We start from the raw sequence: 25793 nt of genomic DNA, 5'->3' as shown, positions 1-25793 counted from the left end.
TCGCAACATACTGTACGCAGAGATGATCATGAAATTGTGGGGCCAACCTAAAAAGAAAACTAAACAAAAACACAAATACCATGGCCTTTTAAAAGACAACAAGATTTATTGGCCAGCCGGACACGTGAACTGTAGGATCTACACTATTTTCACGTTTCTCCAATTCATTAAACAAGAATAGATTTGACGCGGATTTAAAGCGAAATACATGTGATAGCCTCGGTAGCCTACGCGGAATTTGGTATCATCCGGAAGAATATCATTCTTTTTCAACTTTACTTCCAGGTGAAACGGTTTCTATCATCAACTATCCCCGATAACGTTATCCCGCTCATGTTAGCTTACTGCACGGTGCCTGGAGTGGGAAGGGTTCATGGCTAGCACACTAGGTTTGTACTGTAAATATTTTTCCTTTGTAAAACGCACATTTGCTTACAGGTGTGTAGAAAGTTACGACATTACAATCATATTGCTGGCTAACATTAGCTAGCTACCCATTGCCAATGGCGTTGGAAAGTTAGCTAATGCTAGCTAGCCGGTTTCTGCTAATGCCTTCTTGTCTAAGTTATTGAATGGGTGTAAGTTTGCTATTCTGCTCGCTAAGTTAGTTGGTGAACTGGTGGCTATGTTTTTTTTTCTTCAGAAAATCGCGTCCTTTTCTTTAAGATGTTAAATCCGATATGAATGATACTGCTGGATAGCTAGTTTATGTTAATCTCGAGTACACATGCAAGGTTAGCAACCACAACTTGGTCTAATGATATAACTGTTCATTACTAGCAGTTACCCTTGAAGTCGAGAGCTAATTCGCCTCTCAAAAATGTTGCCTAAATGTGTATTTTTCCTTTCTGTTTGACCTGATGTTATATTCGGAAGTTTACTGAAGCTCTGGTGATTTTGAGTTAACGGTTACAGTGTCGCTAGATTGTCAAAGCTAACGTTAGCTAGTAGAAATTGATTGACAACAGAACGGTTAGCTCGCAGCATGCTGGAAACTTCACATTTCGCCATTTCATGCAACACGGCTAACTATTTTCGTGACGTGTCTTGGGGAAATAATAAGTTAGATCGCTGAGTGGCGACAATTTCAACATTATGGATGTGCTTCGTGCAGAGACGCCGGTGAAGGAGGCTATGCCCTCCCTCATCGACCGGACGATGAAGATGAGGAGAGAGGAACAGGCGCGGAAAGTCGTGCTCGCCTGGGCAGTACTGAATATTTCGCTCGCTGGGATGATCTACACTGAAATGTAGGTTTTCGACACAGACCAATGCTGTGAGCACAATTGCATTTATTGTCACTATCATTATTTCTATTGTAATTTTGAAGGATTGTCAGCGACAAATGCAAATTTTTGAAGGAAAATAAAGGGTTTTAAAGTACACAAGCTACGACATGCTAGAATAATTTTTGCCATAGGTTAGCCGTTTAAACTCATTCTATCTGACAGGACTGGGCAACTGCTCAGACGATATTATAACATCTCGTCCTGGCCCCTGTGGTATATCGGTGAGTGCGTTTGCCGTTTTATTTTAAACCTTCTGATTGTTTATTTAGTATATGGATAATAGTTCTGTGTGTTGTGGAAGGCCGTTTTAACCGACTACGGTGTACTTTTACCACTGTCCTTCCACAGAGCTGATCCTGGCCTGTCTGTTCAGTCTCAACGCCCTGTTTGACTTCTGGAAATACTTCAAATACACGATGGCTCCCTCCACCATCGCACTGACCCCTGAGCAGCACCGTCTCCTGGGCCTCCACGCTTCTGGTAAGCCAACACTTGAGGGTGGCTTCTGGGTAATCTGGGGGGTATTTCATCAAATAGGTTTACTTTGTTGACTGGACAACTGTACTGAGTATAACCTGGAACCCTTCTACACTGAATCTGGAAGATGAAGTAACAAACACTAAAGTTAAAAAAAGTTATTCCGCTAACTCTGTAGTCCTGCTTTGTGAAATACCCCTGCTGTTTAAGCCGAGTTCAGACGAAAGAATCACAACGCAATCTGTACATGTGATGTTACATTGTTTCACATTTTTTCACATGACCTATTTATTGACAGGATAAAGCCCCTTGAGATGTCACATCTCCTTTCCGAGGGGGGTCCTAAACTCTTGAGTCTTTATTTGTTGTCATTGTCTGGCCTGCAGGCATCCTGGCCACGCCGCCGCAGAAGCAGGAGAAGCAGGAGGCGCCCACGCCCTCCCCGGCCTCCCCCCTGCAGGGACAGAGCGTGCTCAGTTACAGCCCGTCCTGGCCCGCCAGCACCAGCCCCAAGTTCTCCCCCGGCTGTGTCAGCGGCTACAGCCCCCCCCTCCAGAGCCCCTCGCCCACGGGCAGCGCGGGGTCCTTCTCCTCCCCCGTCACCTACCCCTCCCCCAGCAGCTTCGGCAAGGTGCGTCTGCAACCCCCACCCGGCCCTCCACCCTGTCCCTGTCCGTAGTGCCCCACCTTCTGATGCTCTATAACTAGCTCTAGAAGTGGGGGTTCACAGTCTCCACTCCTGGGGGGTCCACGGTGGTGTCTGTGGCTTTTTGGAATGTTTAAGTGCTTAATTTAAGTCTGCTTGGTTAAAGCGTCCACGCTCCAGGGGCCTACTTCCACAAAGCAAGACTACTGCGTTATCTGGATAACTGTACTAAAGGTTACTGAGTTATCTGGATATCTGCACTAAAGGTTACTGAGTTATCTGGATAACCGCACTAAAGGTTACTGCGTTATCTGGATAACTGCACTAAAGGTTACTGCATTATCTGGATAACTGCACTAAAGGTTACTGCGTTATCTGGATAACTGCACTAAAGGTTACTGAGTTATCTGGATAACCGCACTAAAGGTTACTGCGTTATCTGGATAACTGCACTAAAGGTTACTGCATTATCTGGATAACTGCACTAAAGGTTACTGCGTTATCTGGATAACTGCACTAAAGGTTACTGAGTTATCTGGATAACTGAGTACAACCTGGACACCCCACACCCCCAAAATCTGGAACATGGACTGAAGTAAAAAGAGCTGTTCCGAGTTTTACTTATCCTAACTAACTCGGCAATCCTCCTTTGCGGACCCGGCCCTTCGTTTCCAATGTGGGGCGACATGGCTCAGGCATGGGGCGACATGTCTCAGGCAGTAAGAGCAGTCGTCTCATTGGCTCAGGCAGTAAGAGCAGTGGTCTGGCAGTCGGAGGGTTGCCGGTTCGTTCCCCCGCCCGGGCTGTGTCGGAGTGTCCCTGAGCAAGACACTTAACTCCCAAATGCTCCTGACGAGCTGGTCGGCGCCTTGCATGGCAGCCAATCGCCGTCGGTGTGTGAGTGTTTGTATGAATGGGTGAATGAGAAGCATCAATTGTACAGCGCTTTGGATAAAGGCGCTATATAAATGCCAACCATTTACCATTTACCAATGCCTACACCGTTAGGTGCTTGACAGGTGTGTGTGTCTGTTCCAGGTGCTGAACTACAGCCCCTCTCCCAGCTCCTCGCCCTACCCCAGCAGCATCGGGCCAGCTGAGGGGACCAGCCTGCGGGCCAGGTACCGCACCTCTCCCTCCGTGTTCAGCGCCCCCGGTGGCAAGGAGGACTACATGGCTGACCTCAAGACCCTGGAGAAGTTCCTGCGCTCTGAGGAGGAGAAAAGCCAGAGGAGCCAGCTGGGTACGCGAGAGCTAACCGCTACATTGCCACCCACCTGTGTGAGAGCTAACCGCTACATTGCCACCCACCTGTGCGAGAGCTAACCGCTACATTGCCACCCACCTGTGTGAGAGCTAACCGCTACATTGCCACCCACCTGTGTGAGAGCTAAACGCTACATTGCCACCCACCTGTGTGAGAGCTAACCGCTATATTGTCACCCACCTGTGTGAGAGCTAACCGCTACATTGTCACCCACCTGTGTGAGAGCTAACCGCTACATTGCCACCCACCCAGTTTATGATGCCTTTACAAGCTTACTTGGGTATCTTGGGTACTTGAAAACTAGAGCCAGTATTCCCTCCGTCCCCTGGGGATTTGGGTTGGGAACCCCTGTTTGTTTAAGCGTTTATGTCACTTCCTGCTCCTACAGGAAGTCCAGAGTTTGTGACCCCATCCCACAGCCCCACGTTCTGGAACTACAGCCGGTCGGTGGGGGACTACGCCCAGAGCCTGAGGAAGTTCCAGTACCAGCTGGCCTGCCGCTCCCAGGCGCCCTCGGCCCACAAAGACGAGACCGACCTGGGCTCCAAGCAGGCCGCGGAGGAGGTGGGGGTCCCTGCCGCAGAACCCTGGGCCAAACACATTCAATTCAACTTTTTATTCATTCAAATACTTTTCTGTGCGGGAATGCATCTTGCCTGGTGGAGGTCCAAAGTTATGGACCTCTAAAACTCACATATGATGATGATGACCGATGGCTTGCGTTTCCCTCCGTCTCCAGGTGTGGGCCCGGATCACGACCAGCCACCTGGTGGTGGATCGCATCGACGGCTGGACCGCCAAACTGAGAAACGTGAGAGAGTTAACACCTGTGCGGACTGCTGAATTGGCAGCAGAAGCACTGCATAACGAATGATAATCGCGGTTTCTGTCCTCCTGCAGTGGATTAATGACACCATCCTGGTGCCTCTGGTCGGCGAGCTGGACTCCGTGAACTCCCAGCTGAGGCGACTGGGAAGCCCGGAACTGCAGGCAGGAGGTAAAGTTTACAAAACGCTATGCTAGCCTACACTATTGGCTCTTGGCTACTTACATTACACTGCGCTATGCTAATGAGATGCCCAGAGCTACAGACTGGAGGTAAAGTTTACATTGCGCTACGCTAGGCAACATTTTAATGGCACTTAGCTAATGTAAGTAGGGCAGCCAGCAAGGTCGGCGGTTCGATCCCCGGTGTAGCCACAGCTGTTGGGCCCTTGAGCAATTGCTCCAGGGGAGGATTGTCTCCTGCTTAGTCTAATCAGCTGTATATCGCTCTGGAGAATGCCATTAATGTAATGTAATGTAATGTAATGTAATAATAGTTACACTACACTACGCTATGCTAATGCTATGCCCAGAACTGCAGACAGGAGGTCAAGTTTACATTGCGCTACGTTAGGCTGCACTATTGGCTCTTCAAATTACATTGTGCTATGCTAAAGGCACTTAGCTATTCACATTAGGCTGCGCTATTGACATTTAGCGGATACTCTTATCCAGAGCAGCTCAAAGTGGAGAATGTAAGTGGGACCATCCCGAACTCGCTGACTCACTGTCCTGCTCTTTCTCCTCTTTCCTGTCGAACAGAGGCCAGCATTAGCAGTCTGAAACAGGCGGCTGTCGTCAAAGCTTCCTCCATCCCCACGCTGAACGCCATTGTGCAGTACCTAGACATCACGGCCAACCAGGAGTACCTCACCGAACGGATCAAAGGTCAGGCTGTGAGCGTTTATTATTCTGTTTTCACTCTGCGTCTGTGCTCAGTTATTTGCGTTACTGCATTCAGCCGATACATTAAATGGTAGACTACATTCATGTAGTAATTTCATCCAAAGCACTTTACAATTAATGCCTCATTCACACAACACATACTATACGCTCACACACACACACACACACACCAGTGGCGAAAGGCTGCCACACAAGGCACAAACCGTTGGGAGCAACTGGGGGTTTAGGTGTCTTGCTAAGGAACAATTCAACACGCCCAGGGCGGGGATTGAACTAGCACCTCTCCGACTGCTCTTACCTCCTGAACTAATGTTGCCCCTGCAAGCATTACCTTGAGCTGGTGTGCTTCTTATCCTAGGATTTTCAGCTTCCTGTGTGTCACCAGCTGCCAGACAGGAAGTGTCTAACCCACCCGTGTGTTTTCGCCCAATCAGAGCTGGCCCACAGTGGCTGCATGAGCTCGTTCCGTTGGAACGCCGGAGGGGAGTGGAAAGGCAGGAAGTGGGATACGGACCTGCCCACCGACTCGGCTGTGAGTCCCGACCACTGCAGCGCTGACTCAGAAATGTGTTTTATTTATGGCTTTATTCTCATCATCTGGTCTGAGAAAAAGTTGTCATGCTCATCCAGCCCAAATAAGGGTGCAGGACATAAAAATACGCAGCTATGTTCACACACTGAATACTGGCTTCAATAACTTTATTACTGCAATATTTCCGTAATAAACCTATTGGAGAAAGAATTCTGTGTCCGTACATCTTAACTGGACATTCTAATGCTGATGTCACAATCACTACTGGTGACTGACAGCAGTGCCGTTCTAGATTACTGACTTGCATTACAGAAAGTTAACCTGCCCTTCACACGGGTTAACAGAGCCTGACTTCCTGTTTCAGATCCTCATGCACGTGCTGTGCACGTACCTGGACTCCCGGCTCCCCCCCCACCCCAAGTACCCCGACGGAAAGACCTTCACCTCCCAGCACTACAGCCAGACGCCGGACAAGCCAGGTAACTGGGACCTGGAAGTTTGGTGGTTCAAGCCCCAGTGTAGCCATAAAAAGATCTATGCAGCTGTTTGGCGCTTAACTCCACATTGCTCCAGGGGGGATTGGCCCCTGCTTAGCCTAATCCACTGTAAGTCACTTTGGATAAAAGTGTCCGCTAAATAACATGTAATGTCATGTAAGTGAATGTCAATTCATTGGTTAAAGAGCTCAGAAACAGGCAGGCAGTACAAAGGGCAGCCCCAATCCACAAACCCACTAACGCCCCCCCCTCCCCACTGTGTGCGTTAAACAGACATGACGAACGAGAACCTCTTCAGCATCCACCAGAGCAGTGTTAACCCGCCTCACTATCAGCTCATCTACCAGGGCCACGTGTACAGTCTACCCAAGGTACATCTCTGCGTGTGTGTGTGTGTGTGTGCGCGCGCGTGCATGCACACGATGTTGCCCTTTTCTGCCTCGTGCACTCCTGTCGCTACAGGTGAGTTGAGGGGAGAGGAGACTGTAATGATCGATAACAATCATATTTTCATACAAGCTTAAGCAACCAGAGAAGGTACTTGCATCCTCCTTGTAGGTCAGACATTTTGATTCTGTCATTTTAGATCATCAGTAAATCTCTGCCATATAAGGACTTGGCTGCCGAACACGCATTGAGTGGCCATTAATATGGCCGTGACATTTTAAAATGCCAAGTTTTGTCAAATCTTTGCTGCGCATTGATTGGTGTACAGGGTTACCATGTGACCTGCCTGCATTGGGCACAGTTGCTGTCATTGGCAGCAATTCCTCCATTTTGGGATCTGTTGGTCCTGTTTTTAATCCTCCAAACTATCAGCCTTTCAAACAAGTTGGCTACTTGGTGAAATTGAGTGATTCTGGGTTCACTGTTGCATTGTGGAAATATGGAGTTCAATAGAGAAACTAGGGCATAAAATGGGTGGCAAATGACCTGAGCAATACTTTATACACCAAAGTGTAAAAAAACAAGGTCATTGTGATTGTCTTGACCTACACGGCCAGTTGCTTACAGGGCTCTTGTGTGCAGTAGAAGGTTATCTTGATTCAGCTCTTTGCATCCTTTTATTTCTGGGTGATTTGTAAGCGTTACAAAGTGCTGATCTGTGCCATCTGTCTGATTGTGCATGCTGTGGTCTCTTCACAGGGCAGGAACAATCTGTTCCACACTGTTCTCATGTTCCTCTTCATCATTAAGACCAAGGAGTCAGGGATGCTGGGGTGAGCTGCTTTCTGATGATGCCGCATTTATCTGCACTGAGGAACCAAACTGTTTCCTAGGGTGATTTTTTTAAAGAATCAAATTGAACTTTAATTTAATTTGGAAGGACATTGTTTTAATCAGTTTGTGATTTGAGTGTACAGGGTAAAATTGAGTTTACACTTCAGGGTACAGAGCATGGATCTCAAACTTTCATCCTATAAGACTGTTGTGTCTGCTGCTTTTTTGTACACTACACATTTTGTGTGTGTGTGTGTGTGTTTGTCTTGAGAGATGATACCAGATTTGTGTGTGTGTGTGTGTGTGTGTGTGTGTGTGTGTGTGTGTGTGTGTTTGTCTTGAGAGATGATACCAGATTTTGTGTGTGTGTGTGTGTGTGTGTGTGTGTGTGTGTGTGTGTGTGTGACACCTGAAGCATTGTTTCTTCACCCTGACAGGAGAGTCAACCTGGGCCTATCAGGAGTGAACATCCTCTGGATATTTGGAGAGTGATTCAAGCGTCACAGGAAGCTCATCGCAGGACACCTTGTCGCTGATTGGCTTAGAATCTGACCTCATCGCTGATTGGTTTAGAATCAGACGCCTCTTTCAAAGACCCCTCAGATTCCCCACTAGCACACTGGACTGAGCAGAAATCAGAAACCGTTCTCTTTTGCCAGGACATTTATTGAAATAAGTGTCACATTCTGGTTTGTCTGTCAAGCCTCACACAAGCTATTGCATGTTGGACATCCTGTAAATTTGAAAGTGCTACCGGTTGCAAAAGTGCGTTATTCGCATTCTCGTTCAAGGCATGTCTCTTTCAAAAAAACATTTGAATGCTAAATATTTTGGTGTATATTGCTCTTTTGTATTGAATTAAATTATTTTATATGACATCAGAGGTCTACGGTGCTCCCATTTTAGGAGCATTTTCTCCAAAATTTTGATGTGTACCAACTGGAAAAATGTTCAGGAGCACATATCCTAATTGGGATTACATCAGCGCATGCGTTCTTTGGATAAATTCATAGTATAGAGCCCTGCCCCATACTTGTACGGTGTATTGTTACTATGGTTGAATGATTATTTTGCGCCGCGGTCTTTTCCTGCTGGGAACGCTTCGTGATAAGTGCTTTGAAATGCTCGGCATAAGGCATGTGAATGTTCCTCCTTTGTTTCCAGTGTGCAGTAAAGCGCGTTCGGTCTTAAAGTCTGTTTTTAGTATCGCTTCTGCTTGGAATGAGTTTCTTTTTCGCCATTGCGCCTGTGTAAAATCCATTACGCAGGCAGTGGCTGCCTGTCGTGTGCACTGTTGATGTGGGACAGTACGATGTACGATGACGATGTCTTTAGTTCTTATAACGTCAGCTCTGATATTATTTGTGGGGTGTGGGGGGTGGGGGGTGGGGGGTGGAAGAACAGGCTTCAAAATAGAATTTTCCATTTTCAGTTTACAATTTACCAAATATTTGTGCGGAATGTAAAATTGTAAACATTTTTAATTGTATGGATTTGATATTGTTATGTTGATATTATGGGTTGAGAAAAGAATAAATGTGTTTGTATGAATTGGTTTTGATGTCTCGAAAGCTATTGAACTTGTTATTCAGGAATTCGCAGGCTGAAATGTGATGCTGTCTGCAGAGAGAGCGAATGATGAATATGCAGGTTGTTTTGGCCCGTTTCCCAGCCTGAACCGTCTAACTGTGCAGCATTCAGTCCGCAGCAAAACCCTTATGAACGCAACAAGGTATCATAACATGTATTATTGCATAGTTGTAGTTTTACCACGGGAACGGATGTTCAGCTGTGTGTATTAATACTTGCCCTACCAGAGTCTTCCACTGGGTGGCAGTATATATTTAATACAAACAAGAGTTGGCGCAGTTGCCTCTTCACAATATGGATCAGAGCTTTGGGTTATTTTAGGTTAAAGAGTTTTCACCAGTCTCCATCTTATCCACTTCAAGCAGTTTTGCCTGGCATTTCAAATGTAAGAATTTTAACATTTAAATTTGAACTAACATTGTTTATGTACCTCATATCTAACCAGATGATATATTTCTGGGACATAGTGAATGATAGTGGTGGAGTTAATTGAAAACCTAAGTTGCCCTTTGTGTCACATGAAGACGCCGAGGAGGTGAATAATTTGCATCACGCTGGTGAGTGGTTCTGAATTGAGGTCGCAGTGGAAAGTTGTACGCAATTATATTTTTATATTAAACATAGATTTATGAATTATGGGGCTATGCATTCATTCACTTCTGGATTCGTGGTTCTCATTTTTACTTAATTGGAGAGAAATAAAAGATGTATATATTAAATTCCTGCAGCGGCAGTTTTACGTTTCTGTGAAAGTACGCCCACATAGAATACTAGTACATTGGGTACCTTGTACATTGCAAAATGAATGAGAACATGTACTGCACTATGTTCTGAACAATATCTTGGCAGCTATTTGAAAGTTCACGTGAAAAAAGCATTTTGTCTCTTAGGTAGTTGTAATCAGTATACACACAGGAAATGTTTATTCAATAAAAAAAGAAAAATCATATTCTTCAACATATGGACTCTTAATATTAAACGTGAAATGTAATTCCAAATGGATTAAATTCAAGATCTTTAGACTTACTTATGTAAATCAGTTCAATAAGCCCTGATACGCTGTGAAACGGCTACTCATTGCACTGGCAGAATTGGCAGAAATGGTAATTGCAATGGCAATGGTAAATGTTAATACCGTTAATGCTATTCCCTTGATAGAATTATATATTTTTTGGGGAGGTATGAAATGTTGGGACAATACAGGCAGGCCGTATATTTCATATTTTGAAGGGCATATGTATGAATATGTGTTGACAAGCACTTAATACCCTTCCTGGGGCTACGAAGGTCTGAAATAATGTGATTCAATTATTGCAACAGGTAATTTGATTCCATAACTGCAACAATCCCGGATTCAAATGATTATGTAACATTGTTCATAACTGACGCTTAGTTACACTAATATGCAACCCCGTTAACAAATGTGTTTTTTTCATTTGCAATTGTAGTTTAAATGTCACGAATCTAGATGCAATGAATGCGAGATTAACACAATTCAACATATTAGAAGTTCTGTCTAAAGATCTGTGCTGTCTGTTAAGGTTTTCTTTTTTTCTTTTCTTTTTTTTTCTTCTCCTATTTTCAGCGTCCCCTAAGGTTCAAATAGTGAACTTCATGTTCATAATGCGTATAAGGGCGCGCGATATGTTTCGGGATATGTAGTTTTATTTAAAATATATCGGCTTATAACCTGTTTGAAATGAACTGCTAATTTATAATTTAATGTAAGGAAAGTAAATTTGGATCCAGCATTCTTGGTGAGTCGTTAAAGGCATCGTTTGAACTGTGTTGCTAGCACAGTTCCAGTATTTTTCCAGTACAGTACTGAGACGACATCTACCAGAGTCCTTTGCGTTTACGCCGTCCCCCCTCAACTCGCATCCGTTTGTGTTGGAAAAAAGGACTTTGTGAAATTGTAGCGATGTCAGTACAGGTTGTTGCAGCGAAAATGGCCGAGGTCGAGCTGAACGACATTCCCACCAAAGAGTTGGCAGCTGTATCCCCAGTGACACCAAAAGCTGAGGAGAAGGGGCTAATCAAAAATGAGACGAATCCCGTCGCGTCTACTTCGTCCGCTGCTCCTGCGGCGGAGACTGTGAGAGGGGACCCTAGCCCTTCGCCAACCCCTTGCCCGAACCCCGTGAAGATGCCGCAGGCGTCCGCTATGAAGCGAACAGATGCCCAGCAAAACGGCGAAGCTTTCCTAAACCGCGATGGTACGGTAGCCGAAGCCCCAAGGATGAAAAAGGTTGGTAGAAAATTAAATAACTTACTCCACCACTTGCTTGTCTTTCCTGCTAGTTTCTGTAGCTAATGTTTGCTAATTGATTCGGGATTTCTGTAACGTTAGCTAGCTAGCTAGACTAGCACATGCATTGTGTGACGGTGCTTTGCTGACTGCCTAATGGTCATAGCTACAAGGATTTAAAACGGAAATATGGAGTCAGCTCATGTCACATTAATATGTGATTATTTTTCACATTGGCAGCCAGCTCGCTGGTTGCATCATTGTGAAAGACTTGAGCTATTTGTGATCGGCGTGATGTTGAAAACTTGATCTTTAGCTGCCGTTAGCCAACGTTAGCAGTCAGGCTGGCTGGTGATGTGTTCACATTTTGACCGCAGTGCGCTGTCGTGGCGCTACGTGTGAGAAGCTCGCAGTTTTGCATGCTGGCTAGCAGCTAACGTTATTAACGCTGAAACAGTTGGTGCTGTGGCAATACCAACTGACTGCTGATAAAACTGCGACGTGCGTCTCCGACGCATTCAGTGGCTATGCCGTGGATGATGTCCGCGGTAGCCTGTCGGCTCGCATCTTTTGGTTTCTTGTTGGCAAAACGGGATTAGAATGTTTGTTCTTGAGTAATGAACGGTTGTGTTTCCGGCAGTAAAGCTGTTCGCAGCAACACGAAGTGACATTTTTGTTTACTTGAAATTCTGGCCACAAACCCTATGCAAAATCAGCCGGAGCAAATGTTGCATGACTCTCAGTCTTTCTTTCGATGCACTTGCACCCCATTTAGCCTACTTGCTGAGTGTTGCCGTAGTTTCAAGTGTTTAATCTAGCCATCATGGGTTATTCGAAAACTGGTTGGAAAAAAAGACCCGTTTCAAACGCTCACACAACCACGTACTCTCTCTCTCACACACACACACACACACACACACACACACACACACACACACACTCTCACACTCACTCATCCGTACCCATACATAAGCACACTACTTTTCAGGTTTTATACTGAACAAATCCTTAATGAAAACGATGGTTACCGACCGGTGCTAGAGTGGGGTACAGATGCAGAATTGTGTAACGTTAAATACTCAAAAGACGCTGGTGGAAGCCAAGAGGCTGATTAAGGTGGTAGGAAAAACAGGACAGGCATTACGTGGTGTAAGACTTGCTGGAGGTAGCTGATTTTATTTGGAGATGCTTCATCTTAATATTTTGGGTCGGATCAGATCGCATGCAACTAGAAATCATAAGAGTGGATCTGGAGCAAAGACTTTTTGTGTGTGTGTTTTTTTCTTCTTCTTTTTTTTTTACAGATACATGGAATACACAACACAAAAAAAAGTCAAGTGTTGGTTAAAATGAAGTTGTTGTGTTGTTGTTTCTTTTCCTGCTTTGCTGTTAGATCAGGGGTGCAGGAGGCAGGGGGTGTATTGGCAAAGTGCCCAGTTGAGCTGCTCAAGCCCAAATGTCAGTGAGGACCCAGCTGTGAGCCCCACTCAGGGGGCAGGAGAGGGGCAGCCAAAGTATGTCCCTGTCACAGAATGAAAAGGTCTTCCTGGTCATCGTATGTGATGCCCCTGTCACTTTTCCCTCCCGTAACCATGACGACGGGGGCTCTGGGCGGTGTGGCTGAAAGTGTGGGACGAGCCAGTCATTGTGGGGAAAGTCCGCCTCATTCAGCAATGGTGTAGACCTCTATTTGAGCTGTTTTTATTTGCACTATTTAAGCCCCCTCCCCCTCTTCCCTTGAATTTTGAATTTCCAATTGTGCTTCTTGCTGCTATGGTAACCGCTCTCATGCAAGGAGCATTGCAGGTGAAGTTTGTTCTCTCTTCAAGCGAGTATTCTGAAGGGTGTTGGTGACACAGTTCGACAGAAGACCTGTTTCCTATTGGAGGATGTGCACAACCTTCACTGTGATTTGAGCCAATAGGCTGTGGGCACCTGGCGTGTCATTGGATGGAGCTAAGGAGGTGACCAGCCCCTGGCAGGATGAGGCCCAACTGTGTCACTGAATTCTTGTGAATCCTATTGGCCCGAACTCACAACAAGATGGGACCCTAATGTGCTCCCATTTTAGGAGAGTTTGCTCCTGATGATTGATATGTGCTAACTGGGAACACATCTGCTAATTGGTACGCCTTAGTGTGCTTCTACATTTTTAAACTTGCGCATGTGGTCACGTGAAAAACATGTTGGCATAGAGCCCTGTAACTTCTTTTTATTTAACACCATTTGACCATTCCACCATGTTTATCTGAGTTCCTTCCCCCATAACTCACCGTACGTCAGTCGCACACTTGCGCCCGATGATACCAGAAGATCTCACCGACTGAATTAAACTCAAGGTCACCTCTGTGATAAGCCTAGCCAGGGAAAGGTCCGTGTGTGCGCCTATCGTGCTGATAGTAATGGGCCGTATCTGTCTCGTGTCTCCCACGTCAGTGTTTACCGCGCGCGGAAACCCGTCGTCGTGGCCGAGGGCCGCAGCTCAGTCAGGGGGAAGATGTTTACCGTGACGCGCCTTGAGGAGACCAGCGCCTGAACTGTTCTTGACTCGGCTTTGTGCCGCTCTGCGCCGGTGATCGGATATCTCATTGAGTCCCGACGCACACTCAGGGCTAATAAGATGGTTATCTGCACTCAGGCTTCAGATAAGGTGTTCCTTAGGGCGCGCGAGGGTGTAATGATCTCGGGGATTGAGTTTTTCTCTCTCTCTCTCTCTCTCTCTCTCTCTCGAGACGGGAGCTGTTGGAGAGAAACACCGCTCCTGTGAACTGGAGCAAATTGGGCCGTTTAGAGGCGGACGTGGTTCCACACAGTCGAGGCCCGGGCCACTCGGCTGGGGTTTGAATTTCTCAGAATCTGTGGCTACAAAGCGCCCTGATTGGATGGGGCTAAAGTGGCACTGGAGTACATGGTGAAACTGTCTTCAGAAATTGTTTTTCAAAATGCCTACACAACAGCACCTCAGGAACCAAGAGATGGCTTCTCCAAAGTAAATATGGATGAATAAATCTGATGTGTGAATATGACTTTCAGCCCATTTCTGTGGCGCTCTCTCTCGGTTCCTGCGGTGCGGAGATTGTGTGCTGTACATGTGTTGACCCCGCGCCCTTAAGGCTGCGGCTCCGCGGTTCTGCGGCCCTCCGGAGTGAACGCGTCGGGAGCGGCGTGTGTGTCCGGTCTCCGCCTCGCTGCGCTCCGCTGCTCTTAATCCTCTGGTCTGACGCGAGCGGACAGATGTTGGCGGCCGTTGCCCGGAGCGATCTCGACCATCGCAACCTCACCGCTGGGCTGGAACTCACACGGCCGGACAGGGGGATTAGCAGGCCGGGGCGGTGACGTGCTGCCATAATGCGCTCCTGTTTCAGCTGTATACACATGCCCAGACACACGCGCGTACAGAAACACACGTACATGTACACGCAGAAGAAGCGCCGTACACTTAACCACGTACGGGCGGATTCGATCTGCCCGTTACATCTCCCTTTACAGACGGGTGCGTCGGCAGCATTGTGTTTGATCATACGACCCGTTTTTCAAGACACGTGACCGTTGAAATGCATTGTGACTCCTGGGCCTTTCTGTGAGTTTTCTGTGGGAGCCTGAGTCCGTAATGGGTTAAACGCAGAGCCCGGTGAGTGTGGGGTGAGTCACGGTCCGCTGCACGGAACGAGGGCGGGGGGCCGTCAACTCCGGGACACACAGGAAAATCAAGCGACCGACCAACCGGAGAGACCGACGCGCTGTTCACCACGGGCTTACATAACCGGCCCTGTCTTTCTGGATGTCCCATTAACAAGAGAGGAGGAATTACCAGCGCCAAACACCCGGATAAATGACACGTTAATCGTGGCTTCTTTTGTCGCAAGCATTCCACGCCGCCATTTCCTGGAATTACATAAAATTCCGACGAAACGGAGCCTTAAGCACCCACTGCGGCCCGTATCCGCGTGCCTGAGTCCCAGCCTGGCTCCTCCGCTTCCTGCTCGTCGCCGTGGCTTTAGTAACCGTGGGAAACCCAAGACGGCCGTCTGTCCGTGGCAGGAGTCTTCGGGGGGAGCCGGCTCTTTGGTTTCAGGCGGTAGGAAGAAATGGGCCGAGCCGCCATGCTATGAGCGGGTGATACCGGTTGGGCGGTATCGTGTGAAACTGTGTCTGAATCCGGTGTGTCTGTGTTGGGCCGGAAACTACAGGACGTAATGTCTGTGCGCACAAAGGGCCTGTGGTAGCTGTGGTCTGTGGGTAAGCCCTGGAAAGTGCCGGAATACAGGCTCAGGTGTGGGGCGTGCCCGGCTGACCCGTGACCTGGCGGAAACCATACCTGCGCTCCTAACAGGATTAGGCGAGCCGTTTGGAGCATTTATGACTGGGCATAGCTGTTTTTTTACTGTGTGTTTATAGTTTAGATGGCAGTGAAACACAATTCCACCGGCACTGCGCTGCTCTAGAAGCACGGGGGAGAGAGAACGTCTTTCGGGCTTTACCGGGAACATTGAGTGGGAAAAAGCGGCTGCTAAGAGTTCTGGGAACCCTTTTGGCACAAGTTTAGTTTTTACACAGGATTTTGGGACTAAATGGCCCCATCTGGAGCCTGGGTAATTGGGTAAGTTGTGCTGTGTTTCTCTCACTCTTGGAAGAGTTTTTAACGGTCGTCTTTTAGCGGGTGACGTAGCCCTGGTAAAAGGCTTTTTAAGTGGCCTGGCTTTTTGTAGTTCCTGCAGCCGTCTGCCTGAAGCACTCAGAATCCTCATTTGATACTCGGAGTTCATGTCCTCCTGGAACTTTACTGGTTTCTCTCACATCATAAACACTCAAGTTTGGTTTGTTTTCCGAGCGGGCTGGGTTGAGATGAAACTGACCGTGGGGGTGGGCGAGGGGTGTGAATATGTCACATCCCCCGCAGTGTCCTATGCAGGTGCGACCCCCCTCCCCCAACGCCGTGGCATTCTGAGGGGTGGAGGCAGTTCTGAGGCCTCTTTCTATGGATGGGATGGGACTGTGGGTGGGAACCAGGGGGGGACAGGGGACTGGGACTGTGGGTGGGGACAGGAGGGGGAGGGAATTTGTCAGCGTGGTGTAACATTGGCAGGAATCCCGGGCCCCTCTGGAATGTGGGACCGGAATGATTCCAAACCCCCACCACCGCCATTCCTGCCCCTTCACTTCCCACCCCCAAGGTCATCTCCATGGCAACGACCCCCGCACTGTCCAGCCTTTGTCGTTTCCGCTCTCCTGCTCTGGACGGGCGCGAAACGGACGCCCCTCCGTGTTCTTCACACCGAACGTCCTGAAGCCGGAATATTCCTCTCCCGCCGCTGGAGCCGCTCCGACCCGGCGTCCCGCACCCTGCGTCTCCACGGGAACGTGAGGGTCGCCGCTGTGCTGGTCTCGGCCGCCCTGCCCCTGGGCACGGCACGCGGGCGGAGCGCTGTCTCACCGGGCGTCTGCGCGTCGGTTCGTATGACGTGAAGTCCAGGCCGCAGGCAGGGCGGCCCTGTTTGCAGCTACGCCCTCTTGACAGGTGGGGTGGGGGCTGTCGCTCCAGCCCCTATCTGTGCGGCGATCCGGAACGTTCTCTGAGCGAGACCTGTGGGAACGATGATCGGGGGCCGTGGCCTGTGTGCTCACAGGGGACCCAACGGCTGTGTAAAAGAGCCGCGTGCCTATACACACGTGTATACTCGCACACGTGTATATGCACAGCCTCCCCTACTTGGTCTCTCTCTCTCTCTCTCTCTCTCTCTCTCTCTCAGCCACCATTTTTTACTGATGTTGTGCTCTGTGGAAAAGTTTGATCTAAGCACAGTCCAAATCCCCTTATAGCACTGTTCTGAACCACCTCCTCTCTGTCTCTCTCTCTGTCTCTCTCTCTCTCCGTGGTGATTGAATCCCGTCTCTGCACACAGAGACCCGGTTTTCCTCCCATTGCTGTGACTCATACGCGCGGCTCTAGCTGCTGTGGGAAGCACACACAGGAACTCACAGCGGACTCACTCTTTCCACTTCCTGCCGGTGCCTGGGGACTCGCAGTGCGCTCGGGAGGTGTGAACTGGCTTTAGTTTTCCTGTGACAACAACGCGGCCGCCCCGGTACCTGGCAGACTGCCGTCGCCTTTGTTTCGGCGCGAAGTGCGTCCGGCGAAACGCTCGCGATCAGCTCGCCGAGACCAGGTCCGTGGAAGAGACGCTGGGCCAGAGTTCCCACGGCCCGGACAATCCCGGAGCGTGCTAGAACACTGCCGTCTCGCTGCTCTGTTTGTTCATTCCGAGACTGAGTGCCACGAATCGCGAGAGACGAAAGCACTTTTGTTTTTGTCTGTCCTTCAGGTAAAAATAGCTGTCGAGGTGGCTCTGAATGTCTGGAGGTAGCTCTCTGACTGTTGTGCCAGAAACGGGGCTTTTTGCACCCTGAAGATTTCTGCCGGAGCCCGAGGAGCTGGGTGTCTGAATCGCACAGACGTAGACTTCGAAAGATTTCTCTCTCTCTGACAGCGAATGGCAGGAGCAAATGCCAAAAATGCTTGTGCCAAATCTAGGGTCTGACAAATCTAGGGACTGACAAAATCCCCTTTTCCCTGTTTACCGGGAAGAAATCTGGAACAGTCACATCCTGCCAAAAAGACAAATCCTTTTTAAAGTCGTTTGTCCTTGAAAAGTGGCACATTCAGCCTGAGTGGACGGCTCTGACCAGTTTGGTGTGGATCAGGCCTGGTTGCCGTAGAGACGGCCGCAGGGGTAAAGGTCGTCACGCTGAACCTGTGTGCGCTTTATTGTTCGTTTTCTCCCACCCCTGTGCCTGCTGGGATACCCTGCCCCTGGCCCCAGAAAGCCGCAGGGTCTGCGGATTTCCGCTGTTAATCGGGACTTAATCGACGAATGAAAGTGGTTGTTTGTGCTCAGTTTAATCGCCTCACCTATTTTGTTTACCGGCCTTTTATTTATTTATTTCATATTTATCTGACACTTTTAACCAAAGCGACTTACAGTTGATGAGACTAGGCAGGGGACAATCCCCCCTGGTGCAATGCAGGGTTATGGGCCTTGCTCAAGGGCCCAACTGTTGTGCGGATCTTATCAAGGTCCCAGTCATGTACCTTAGCCACTGGGCTACAGGCTGCCTGAACTGGTTAGGAAGCTGTATTGGGTTTAGCCATCACTAGTAAAAATAGTAACAATGGATACCCAAGTAGTTACACTTGTGATATCGGCGATGCTGTGTGCCGCATTGTGTCACATAGAAAAGGAAGGCGATACGCTTTTTAGGAGCGGTCGCCCCTCAGACTCCAGCCCCTCGAACCAGAGTCTCTGTCAGTCTGAGGGAATAGTATCCTGTACACCCAGAAATAACGCGCCCTCGCATCGTGGCCTAGAAACGCCCGTATCGGTGCGTCTGTGCGCCCTCCAGTTCCGAGAACTCTACACCCCCGAAACAGCTCCCAGCGTGCCTGTCACTGGTCAGCCGCCCCATCCCCCCCCCCGGGCGCCAAAAAAGCATAATCCTGTGTTCATTACGGCGTCGCTGATCTTCCTCTTTCCCTGGGAAAGTGTCCCATGTCGCGTAATAACAGCTTAAATCACAGCAACGAGTCAACGGACAATTTATCTTCCCAGACTCTCAGTGCTTACACATTGTGGTTGGGTTTTTAAGGAGCCATTTTGGCTCCAGAAACTTAAACGCTGGTTAAATAAAGACACAAAACAAACCTAAATGGCTGACTGTCCTGTGCTACTCTGAGGATGGCCAGAGCTGGGACATCTTCAGCTCGTGGGGGTGGGGTGGGGTGTGTGTGAGCGGGTGCTGCGTCTCAAAGGCGGAGAGGCTGTGTGTGTGTGTGTGTGTGTGTGTGTGTGTGTGTGTGTGTGTGTGTGTGTGTGTGTGTGTGTGTGTGTGTGTGTGTGTGTGCAGCTTCCTCTGCAGTGAGAGAGACCCAGCCGATGGCACAGAGACCCTGATGGAGAGAGGGAGAGAGAGAGGGATGGAATGCGGAGGCCTGGAAAGGTGGCTAACGGCGCAGTGTTGAGCGTCTCAGCCTTATTTTGGTGGCCCAGGGCCCCATCGCCCAGGGCCCCATCGCAACTGCAGCCAGGGTCACGCTACGCTAGCGTTAGCGTTAGCCTTCGGGGTGTTCTGTGTGCGTGTGCACAGCGTGCGCCATCTTGGTTTGACAACTTTGGTGTGAAGAACATGCCAGCCTGGCAGGCCAGTGAGTGCTAACACCATAACCACGCTCTCACACACACATTTACACGCTCTCACACACATTTACACGCTCTCACACACACATTTACACGCACTCACACACATTTACACGCTCTCACACACACATTTACACGCACTCACACACATTTACACGCTCTCACACACATTTACACGCTCTCACACACACATTTACACGCTCTCACACACACATTTACACGCACTCACACACATTTACACGCACTCACACACATTTACACGCTCTCACACACATTTACACGCTCTCACACACACATTTACACGCTCTCACACACACATTTACACGCTCTCACACACACATTTACACGCTCTCACACACACATTTACACGCACTCACACACATTTACACGCTCTCACACACACATTTACACGCACTCACACACATTTACACGCTCTCACACACACATTTACACGCTCTCACACACACATTTACACGCACTCACACACATTTACACGCTCTCACACACATTTACACGCTCTCACACACACATTTACACGCTCTCACACACACATTTACACGCACTCACACACATTTACACGCTCTCACACACACATTTACACGCACTCACACACATTTACACGCTCTCACACACACATTTACACGCACTCACACACATTTACACGCTCTCACACACACATTTACACGCACTCACACACATTTACACGCTCTCACACACACATTTACACGCTCTCACACACACATTTACACGCACTCACACACACATTTACACGCACTCACACACATTTACACGCACTCACACACACTCACTCGCATTCACACGCACTCACAGATCGATAACACCATGACCATGCTCTCTCACACTCACGATCACAAAATCACACACTCACAGATACACAACACCATGATACACACACACACACACACACACACACACACACACACACACACACACATTGGTACCATCATGTCTGCACTGACAGACCTGTACTTTCTCACACACACACACACACACACACACACACACACACACACACACATTGGTACCATCATGTCTGCACTGACAGACCTGTACTTTCTCTCACACACACACACACACACACACACACAGACCTGTGACAGGAGAAACAGGAAATGAGCGCACAGTGGGTCTGAAAGGAGGCTCAGCCTGCAACTGCGTTTTGTGCGTTTAAAGTAATTACACCCCCAGAGAAAAGAGAGCGTATTTCTGGAATATTGTGTTCCCACAAACCTGTAATTTCACAATAACTTAATGTGCTCTTGGCTGTGATGCAGGGAAAATTGTGCTTTAATTGCCGTCTGTTTTTTTCCTTTTCTTTTCTTCTCTCCTCTTCCTCTCCTCTACGGTTTGCAGTCAGACGCTCTCTCGTTCCTGTTGGGGCTGGCTCCAGACTTGTGTTTTGTTGATGTCTGGTTTAATGTTTTTTTGTTGTTGCAGATAATAACATAACATCTGTTTGTTTCTCTAAGCCTTAAAGTTACTCAAGCCCTTATGCTTACAGAAATATGCATGATTAAAAAATGTGTAGCACTGCTGGTGGTAGGATTGGGGGGGGTCAGCAGGGTTCACAGAGCTGATTGGTGCAGGTTGAGTCTCTGGGTTGGCCTGACAACAGGCTTTATTAATGGAGATCATCCCCTCTGTGGCAGTGCCATACTGACCAATCGGGTGAGCTTTCTGTTCTGGATGAAGGCTGCCACAGGTGAGCTAATGTCTGATCCAGGCTGTAATCCTAAATTGTGCTCAGTGCTCATTTAGCAGGCCTCCCTGTGATGCTCACGCACTGGTGTAGCGGACAGCTCTGTCGCCTCACAGCGGGAAGGTCCTGGGTTCCAATCCCTACTGGGGGCCTTGCCTTCCTGTGTGGAGTTTGCATGTTCTCCCTGTGCCCGTGTGGGTTTTTCCCTGGGTACTACAGCATTAGAACCGCATTAGAACAGCATTAGAACATCCTGGATTAATGTGGAATATAAAGATTATAGAGATTAATGGATGTGCGTAGCCTATGCACAAGGCGGGGACTAGCACTTCTGCAGAAAACCTTCCGTTCATTCATCCAATAATATTCATTCACTCACTTCATGAAGAGAAAGTAAATGGCTTATCGGACTTGCAAAGACTTTGAATATTCTACTCTTCAAGGCTGAAGCAATCGCAGGACGAAAGCAACGACGTTCCCTCGGTGTGCGTTTGAGCAGGTCTGTTGCCGTGCGGGGGTTTGACGTCACTGTGCAGTGTATCCTGGGAATCTCCCCCAATCAGAGTGCACCCGGGGAGTCTGCTCCTGGACTCAACCGAACGACAGCACCGTGCTGAAGCGCAGATGCATCTGAACCCGCACCGAGCTGCCCTGTTCGGAGGAACGGAGGGCTTTCATTCGTCCGGAAATTGGCGGCGCTAAGGTCAGCAACTTGCCGATTTGAGCCAATAGCTGTGCGGTGCTGTGGAGCGTCTGTGACATCACCGCGGGGACCGTACTCGCGTCTGTTAGCCGAAAAACCGCGGTCGTGTCCTGGGCTCCGTTCGGCCCCCGCCCTGTGTAATGCCAGCCTAGCGAACCCTGATCCACAGTGACACGCAGGCACTCTGCTCAGTCTGCGGGAAAACGCTGCTTCTGCCCTGCAGTGGAAGACGCCTCATCTCCAACGCTGCTGTATTCAGCACGGGGTCTCGCAATTTCACCTGGAGTCGCCCCCCCCTCCCCCCGACACTAACCTGACTACAGCCGGGGAACCCCCCCCACCCACTGGAGGAGCTGGGGTAGGATTTATTCCCTGTCAGCGTGAGAAGGCCGCGAAGTTTAACCGGTAGAAAATGGCGGACGCGGCGCGGGACAGAATGGCGGTAAGGCGGCCGCAGGACCCGGGGAGCGCGGTGCTGACGCTGAGGGCGTGGGCCTGAAACGGACCGGTCTCCCGTTGTGTATCCCGGCCCCCTTCTGTGTCAGAATTTATGGGGGTGGGGGGGGTTAGGGCATGCCCTGCCTGGCAGCGGGGCGGGTGGGGGTGTGTGTATTTTTACACCCTTCATAGTGATATAAATGATTGGCCGTGGCATGGTGGACTGGGCCTTTAGCCACAGACAGCTGCCATCTGTTCAGCATGCCGGCGTAGTGCACAGTAGCCAAACAGCCGGCTTAGCAAAGGACACACGCATACATACACACACACACACACACACACACACACACACACACACACACACACACACACACGCGTACACTTGTTTTCCTGAATTTTATTCAGCTCGTTCCCTGAATTGAGCTGCAACTGACTAGAGTCCTGGATTGGCAGGTCTGGCCTCTTGCTGGCTGAATGGAGTTGTAGTTTTGAGTTTTGAAAACGCAATAATCCAATTCGGTAGAGAGTGAAATGCAGAGCCGATTTGCGTACGGCGTATGTGTAATTCACTCTGTTGAATTGCATATCGCCCCTGGTGGGATGTATACGTGTTGTTCTGCGTTCGTTACCGTGCTGTGTGACGGGCTGACAGCGTTCGAGCTCAGGGAGTTCCAGTCCTCAGCTGCTCGATGGCTAACCGAGAGCAGCACTCGGTGACTTATTCAGCCAGCTAATGGCATTCTCTGCTAAGCGGTGCGGCAAGTTAAACATCACGGAGGCACCTCCGCTTCGCGCCGGCTTCCTGGGAGCAGGTGCATTGTGGGTCCCTCCCCTCCCCCCTCCCGCGCTGCTCTGTGCCGGCCGTTTGCGGGTCACATCACTATTTCAGATTCTTTCAGATTACCGCCGGCTTAGCGGAAAACTCCGCTTTCGCTAACAGGGCCGAAACAAGGCTGTTCCTTCGCACAAACGCTTTGTGTTGTTGTTAAATCCCTGCGGATTGCTTTGGGATTTTGCCACCATCCAGAGAGTGTTAAATGCACGCTTGCCCCAGGAAAAAGCGGACTAAATTTCTGAATTGCAGGAACTGTTGACTAACAGGTTCTATTGTAAGAGGTTGCAAATGGCTTTGTATGCAATTTTCTGAAGAACGTTCTGAAGAACAGCACATTGGCACCGATTCTACCAATCAACTATAAAGGAGTATATGCCTGTGTAAATAGGATTTTAAAAGTATAGTTTCCAAATGTGGTCATCATTCAAATGCTACACTGTATTGACACGTGCAGGAGGGCTAATTTACTCTTTAAACTGCTCTGCTCGTTCCTGGCAGAAAAATCAGCTAATGTTGAATGATAAATGTTAAATGTTAACGTCAGTGTTAAATTTTAATGTCCCGGAAAGTCATAAATGACAGGTTAGTCAGTCTAATGAGCTTTCGGTTAATTTACTATCAGCTGCTGTCAGCTAAAATGGCCCCTCCACCAGTACTCCTCAGCCCCAGGTTAGATCGCAGCAGCGAGGAGACCAGAGTGCCGCGTTTGGACAATAAATCAGATTGAGGGATGTCCCACGTGTCACACGTCTCTCTCCCAGTGCATGCTGGGACAGGCTCCCGCTCTCCCACCTCCCTGCCCGGGAATAAGCGGGTTAGAAGATGGATAGATGGAGGATATCCCACATCAATACAAATGTTAAGGACAACAAACTCGCCGTCTTCAAAAGCAGTTGTGAGTTGGTTGATGTCGCCGCCCGTTCCGGGCTCAAAGGTTTTGTCCATTGAATCTCGGAGACCACAGCAGTTGGCAGACGTCGTGAACTCTTCGGTCTCTGAAATCTTTAGGTGAACGCTTTTTTAAAGTAATCCCATCTGTGGTTTTTTGATCTGAAGCACCCTTAAGTCCGGCCGACGCTTGGTGTTGTCTTTACTTATCAACCGTGCCGACCACGTGCCTCAGTTTTGCACAAACACTTCTGAATTTTGGATTCTGGTCTTATAATTGTCTTATAACCTGTCTTCCTTGAGTCTCATATGCACTCGCTTTAAAATAAGATTCGAAAGGCATTTCAGCTCCTTAAAACTGTCAAATGAACACTGCCAGGGATTGCTAAAAATAAAAAGGTTTTAAAAATGGAATGAGCCATCTTAATTAACAGCTTTATAACACTCACTGTCAACTGCCAACTTTCTTAAATATACTTCTCATTCCTTTTCAACAACAATCGAGCCTTCTTGCGTGATAACCTTGTACGAACCCTGCTGTCATATCAAACGCTGACTCGACAGACTTCTTGGATTTCAGCCGTTTAAGCACCATGAGAAAGTAAACTGAATCATATCTGCGTTTGTGTCGTACTTCGCGCACACATTTGCGCTATTGTTCAGCTGAAAGTACACAAGATTATCGAAGGCTCCAGAAGGATATGATTGCATGTTTTTATTTTGGTTTATGCTTCGAGATATTTTCCAGCTCTGCGGGTCGCCTTATTGCCATAATTGTTATTCATTACAAATCCCACAGTGCACCTCTAGTGTTTTTCAAACCCGCTCATTTACCGTTTTTTCCTCGAGAGCCGGGAGAAATGTAAGCGTTTAATTTGTTCAGACTCCTTCTGTCAGCACTCGATGCAACACATTTATCATTATGTGATTATACGCACTGCCGCGTGTGTCCAAAAGAGATTACGGGGAGATTCCGCGTTCGTTAGGCAGCTGGATCGGTTGCGTTTCAGAGAAGGGGTGACACGCCACTTCAGGCTCCGCACGTGGAGAGGAAGAGCTACTTAAACTGCGGTGAACTCGTTAAATCGCTCGTTTGTCTCCGAGCCCGGTGTTTCAGCGGGAGTGAAATGCGTGAGAATGCGCTTGGATGCGGATGTGCAGGCTCCGTGGGAAGACGCGATGCTGAAGCGCGCGTGGGCCGGTTCCGTCTGCGTCCCCCCTGCATCCCGAGACAGAAAGGCTGTTATTGTGCGACCAGCGCGCTGCTACAGACGCAGAGCCCACACTCACCGCCTGCGCTCCAGGCCTGGAAAATCCCAGCCTGGCCGCTGAGCGGGCCTGCATGAGGGAATCGGCCTCACGTGGACGTCAGCTGGATCAGGGCGATCGCGCACAGTTTATTTATTTATTTATTTAAACATTATTTAACCAATCTCGTTTGCAATGGGGAGGCCTAGCACGAAGTTGCACAACAAAACAGTTGACAGAATTTACTAGATCAGATGGGGAAACTGAGATA

The 25793-nt window shown here is 48.7% G+C and overlaps 2 protein-coding genes across 3 annotated transcripts in view; both read left to right on the top strand.

Moving 5' to 3' along the window:
• The first annotated feature begins 183 nt into the window (after positions 1-183).
• On the top strand, positions 184-9022 carry tmem209 (transmembrane protein 209). Its single transcript, XM_061252367.1, has 15 exons — positions 184-389; positions 1115-1250; positions 1452-1510; positions 1638-1769; positions 2153-2397; positions 3451-3655; positions 4068-4243; positions 4419-4490; positions 4580-4676; positions 5267-5392; positions 5845-5942; positions 6307-6421; positions 6713-6810; positions 7586-7659; positions 8098-9022. Exons 1-15 carry the CDS (start codon positions 374-376, stop codon positions 8150-8152), a joined length of 1704 nt encoding a protein of 567 aa, XP_061108351.1. The 5' UTR covers positions 184-373; the 3' UTR covers positions 8153-9022.
• Positions 9023-11099: 2077 nt separating this feature from the next.
• LOC133134971 (putative adenosylhomocysteinase 3) overlaps positions 11100-25793 on the top strand; it is a 51971-nt gene continuing 37277 nt past the window's right edge. Inside the window, exon 1 of one of the 2 annotated variants that reach the window (XM_061251638.1) lies at positions 11100-11498. In XM_061251638.1, coding sequence (XP_061107622.1) covers positions 11172-11498 — 327 coding nt within the window. In that variant the 5' untranslated portion in view covers positions 11100-11171. The remainder of the gene's footprint in view (positions 11499-25793) is intronic. The other variant, XM_061251637.1, reaches the window with a different exon arrangement.

The sequence above is a fragment of the Conger conger genome, chromosome 8 (genome assembly GCF_963514075.1).
Source record: "Conger conger chromosome 8, fConCon1.1, whole genome shotgun sequence".
Taxonomy (NCBI): Eukaryota; Metazoa; Chordata; class Actinopteri; order Anguilliformes; family Congridae; genus Conger; species Conger conger.
Note: the sequence above shows the minus strand (reverse complement) of the source record. Positions and strands in the feature narration are given on the sequence as shown.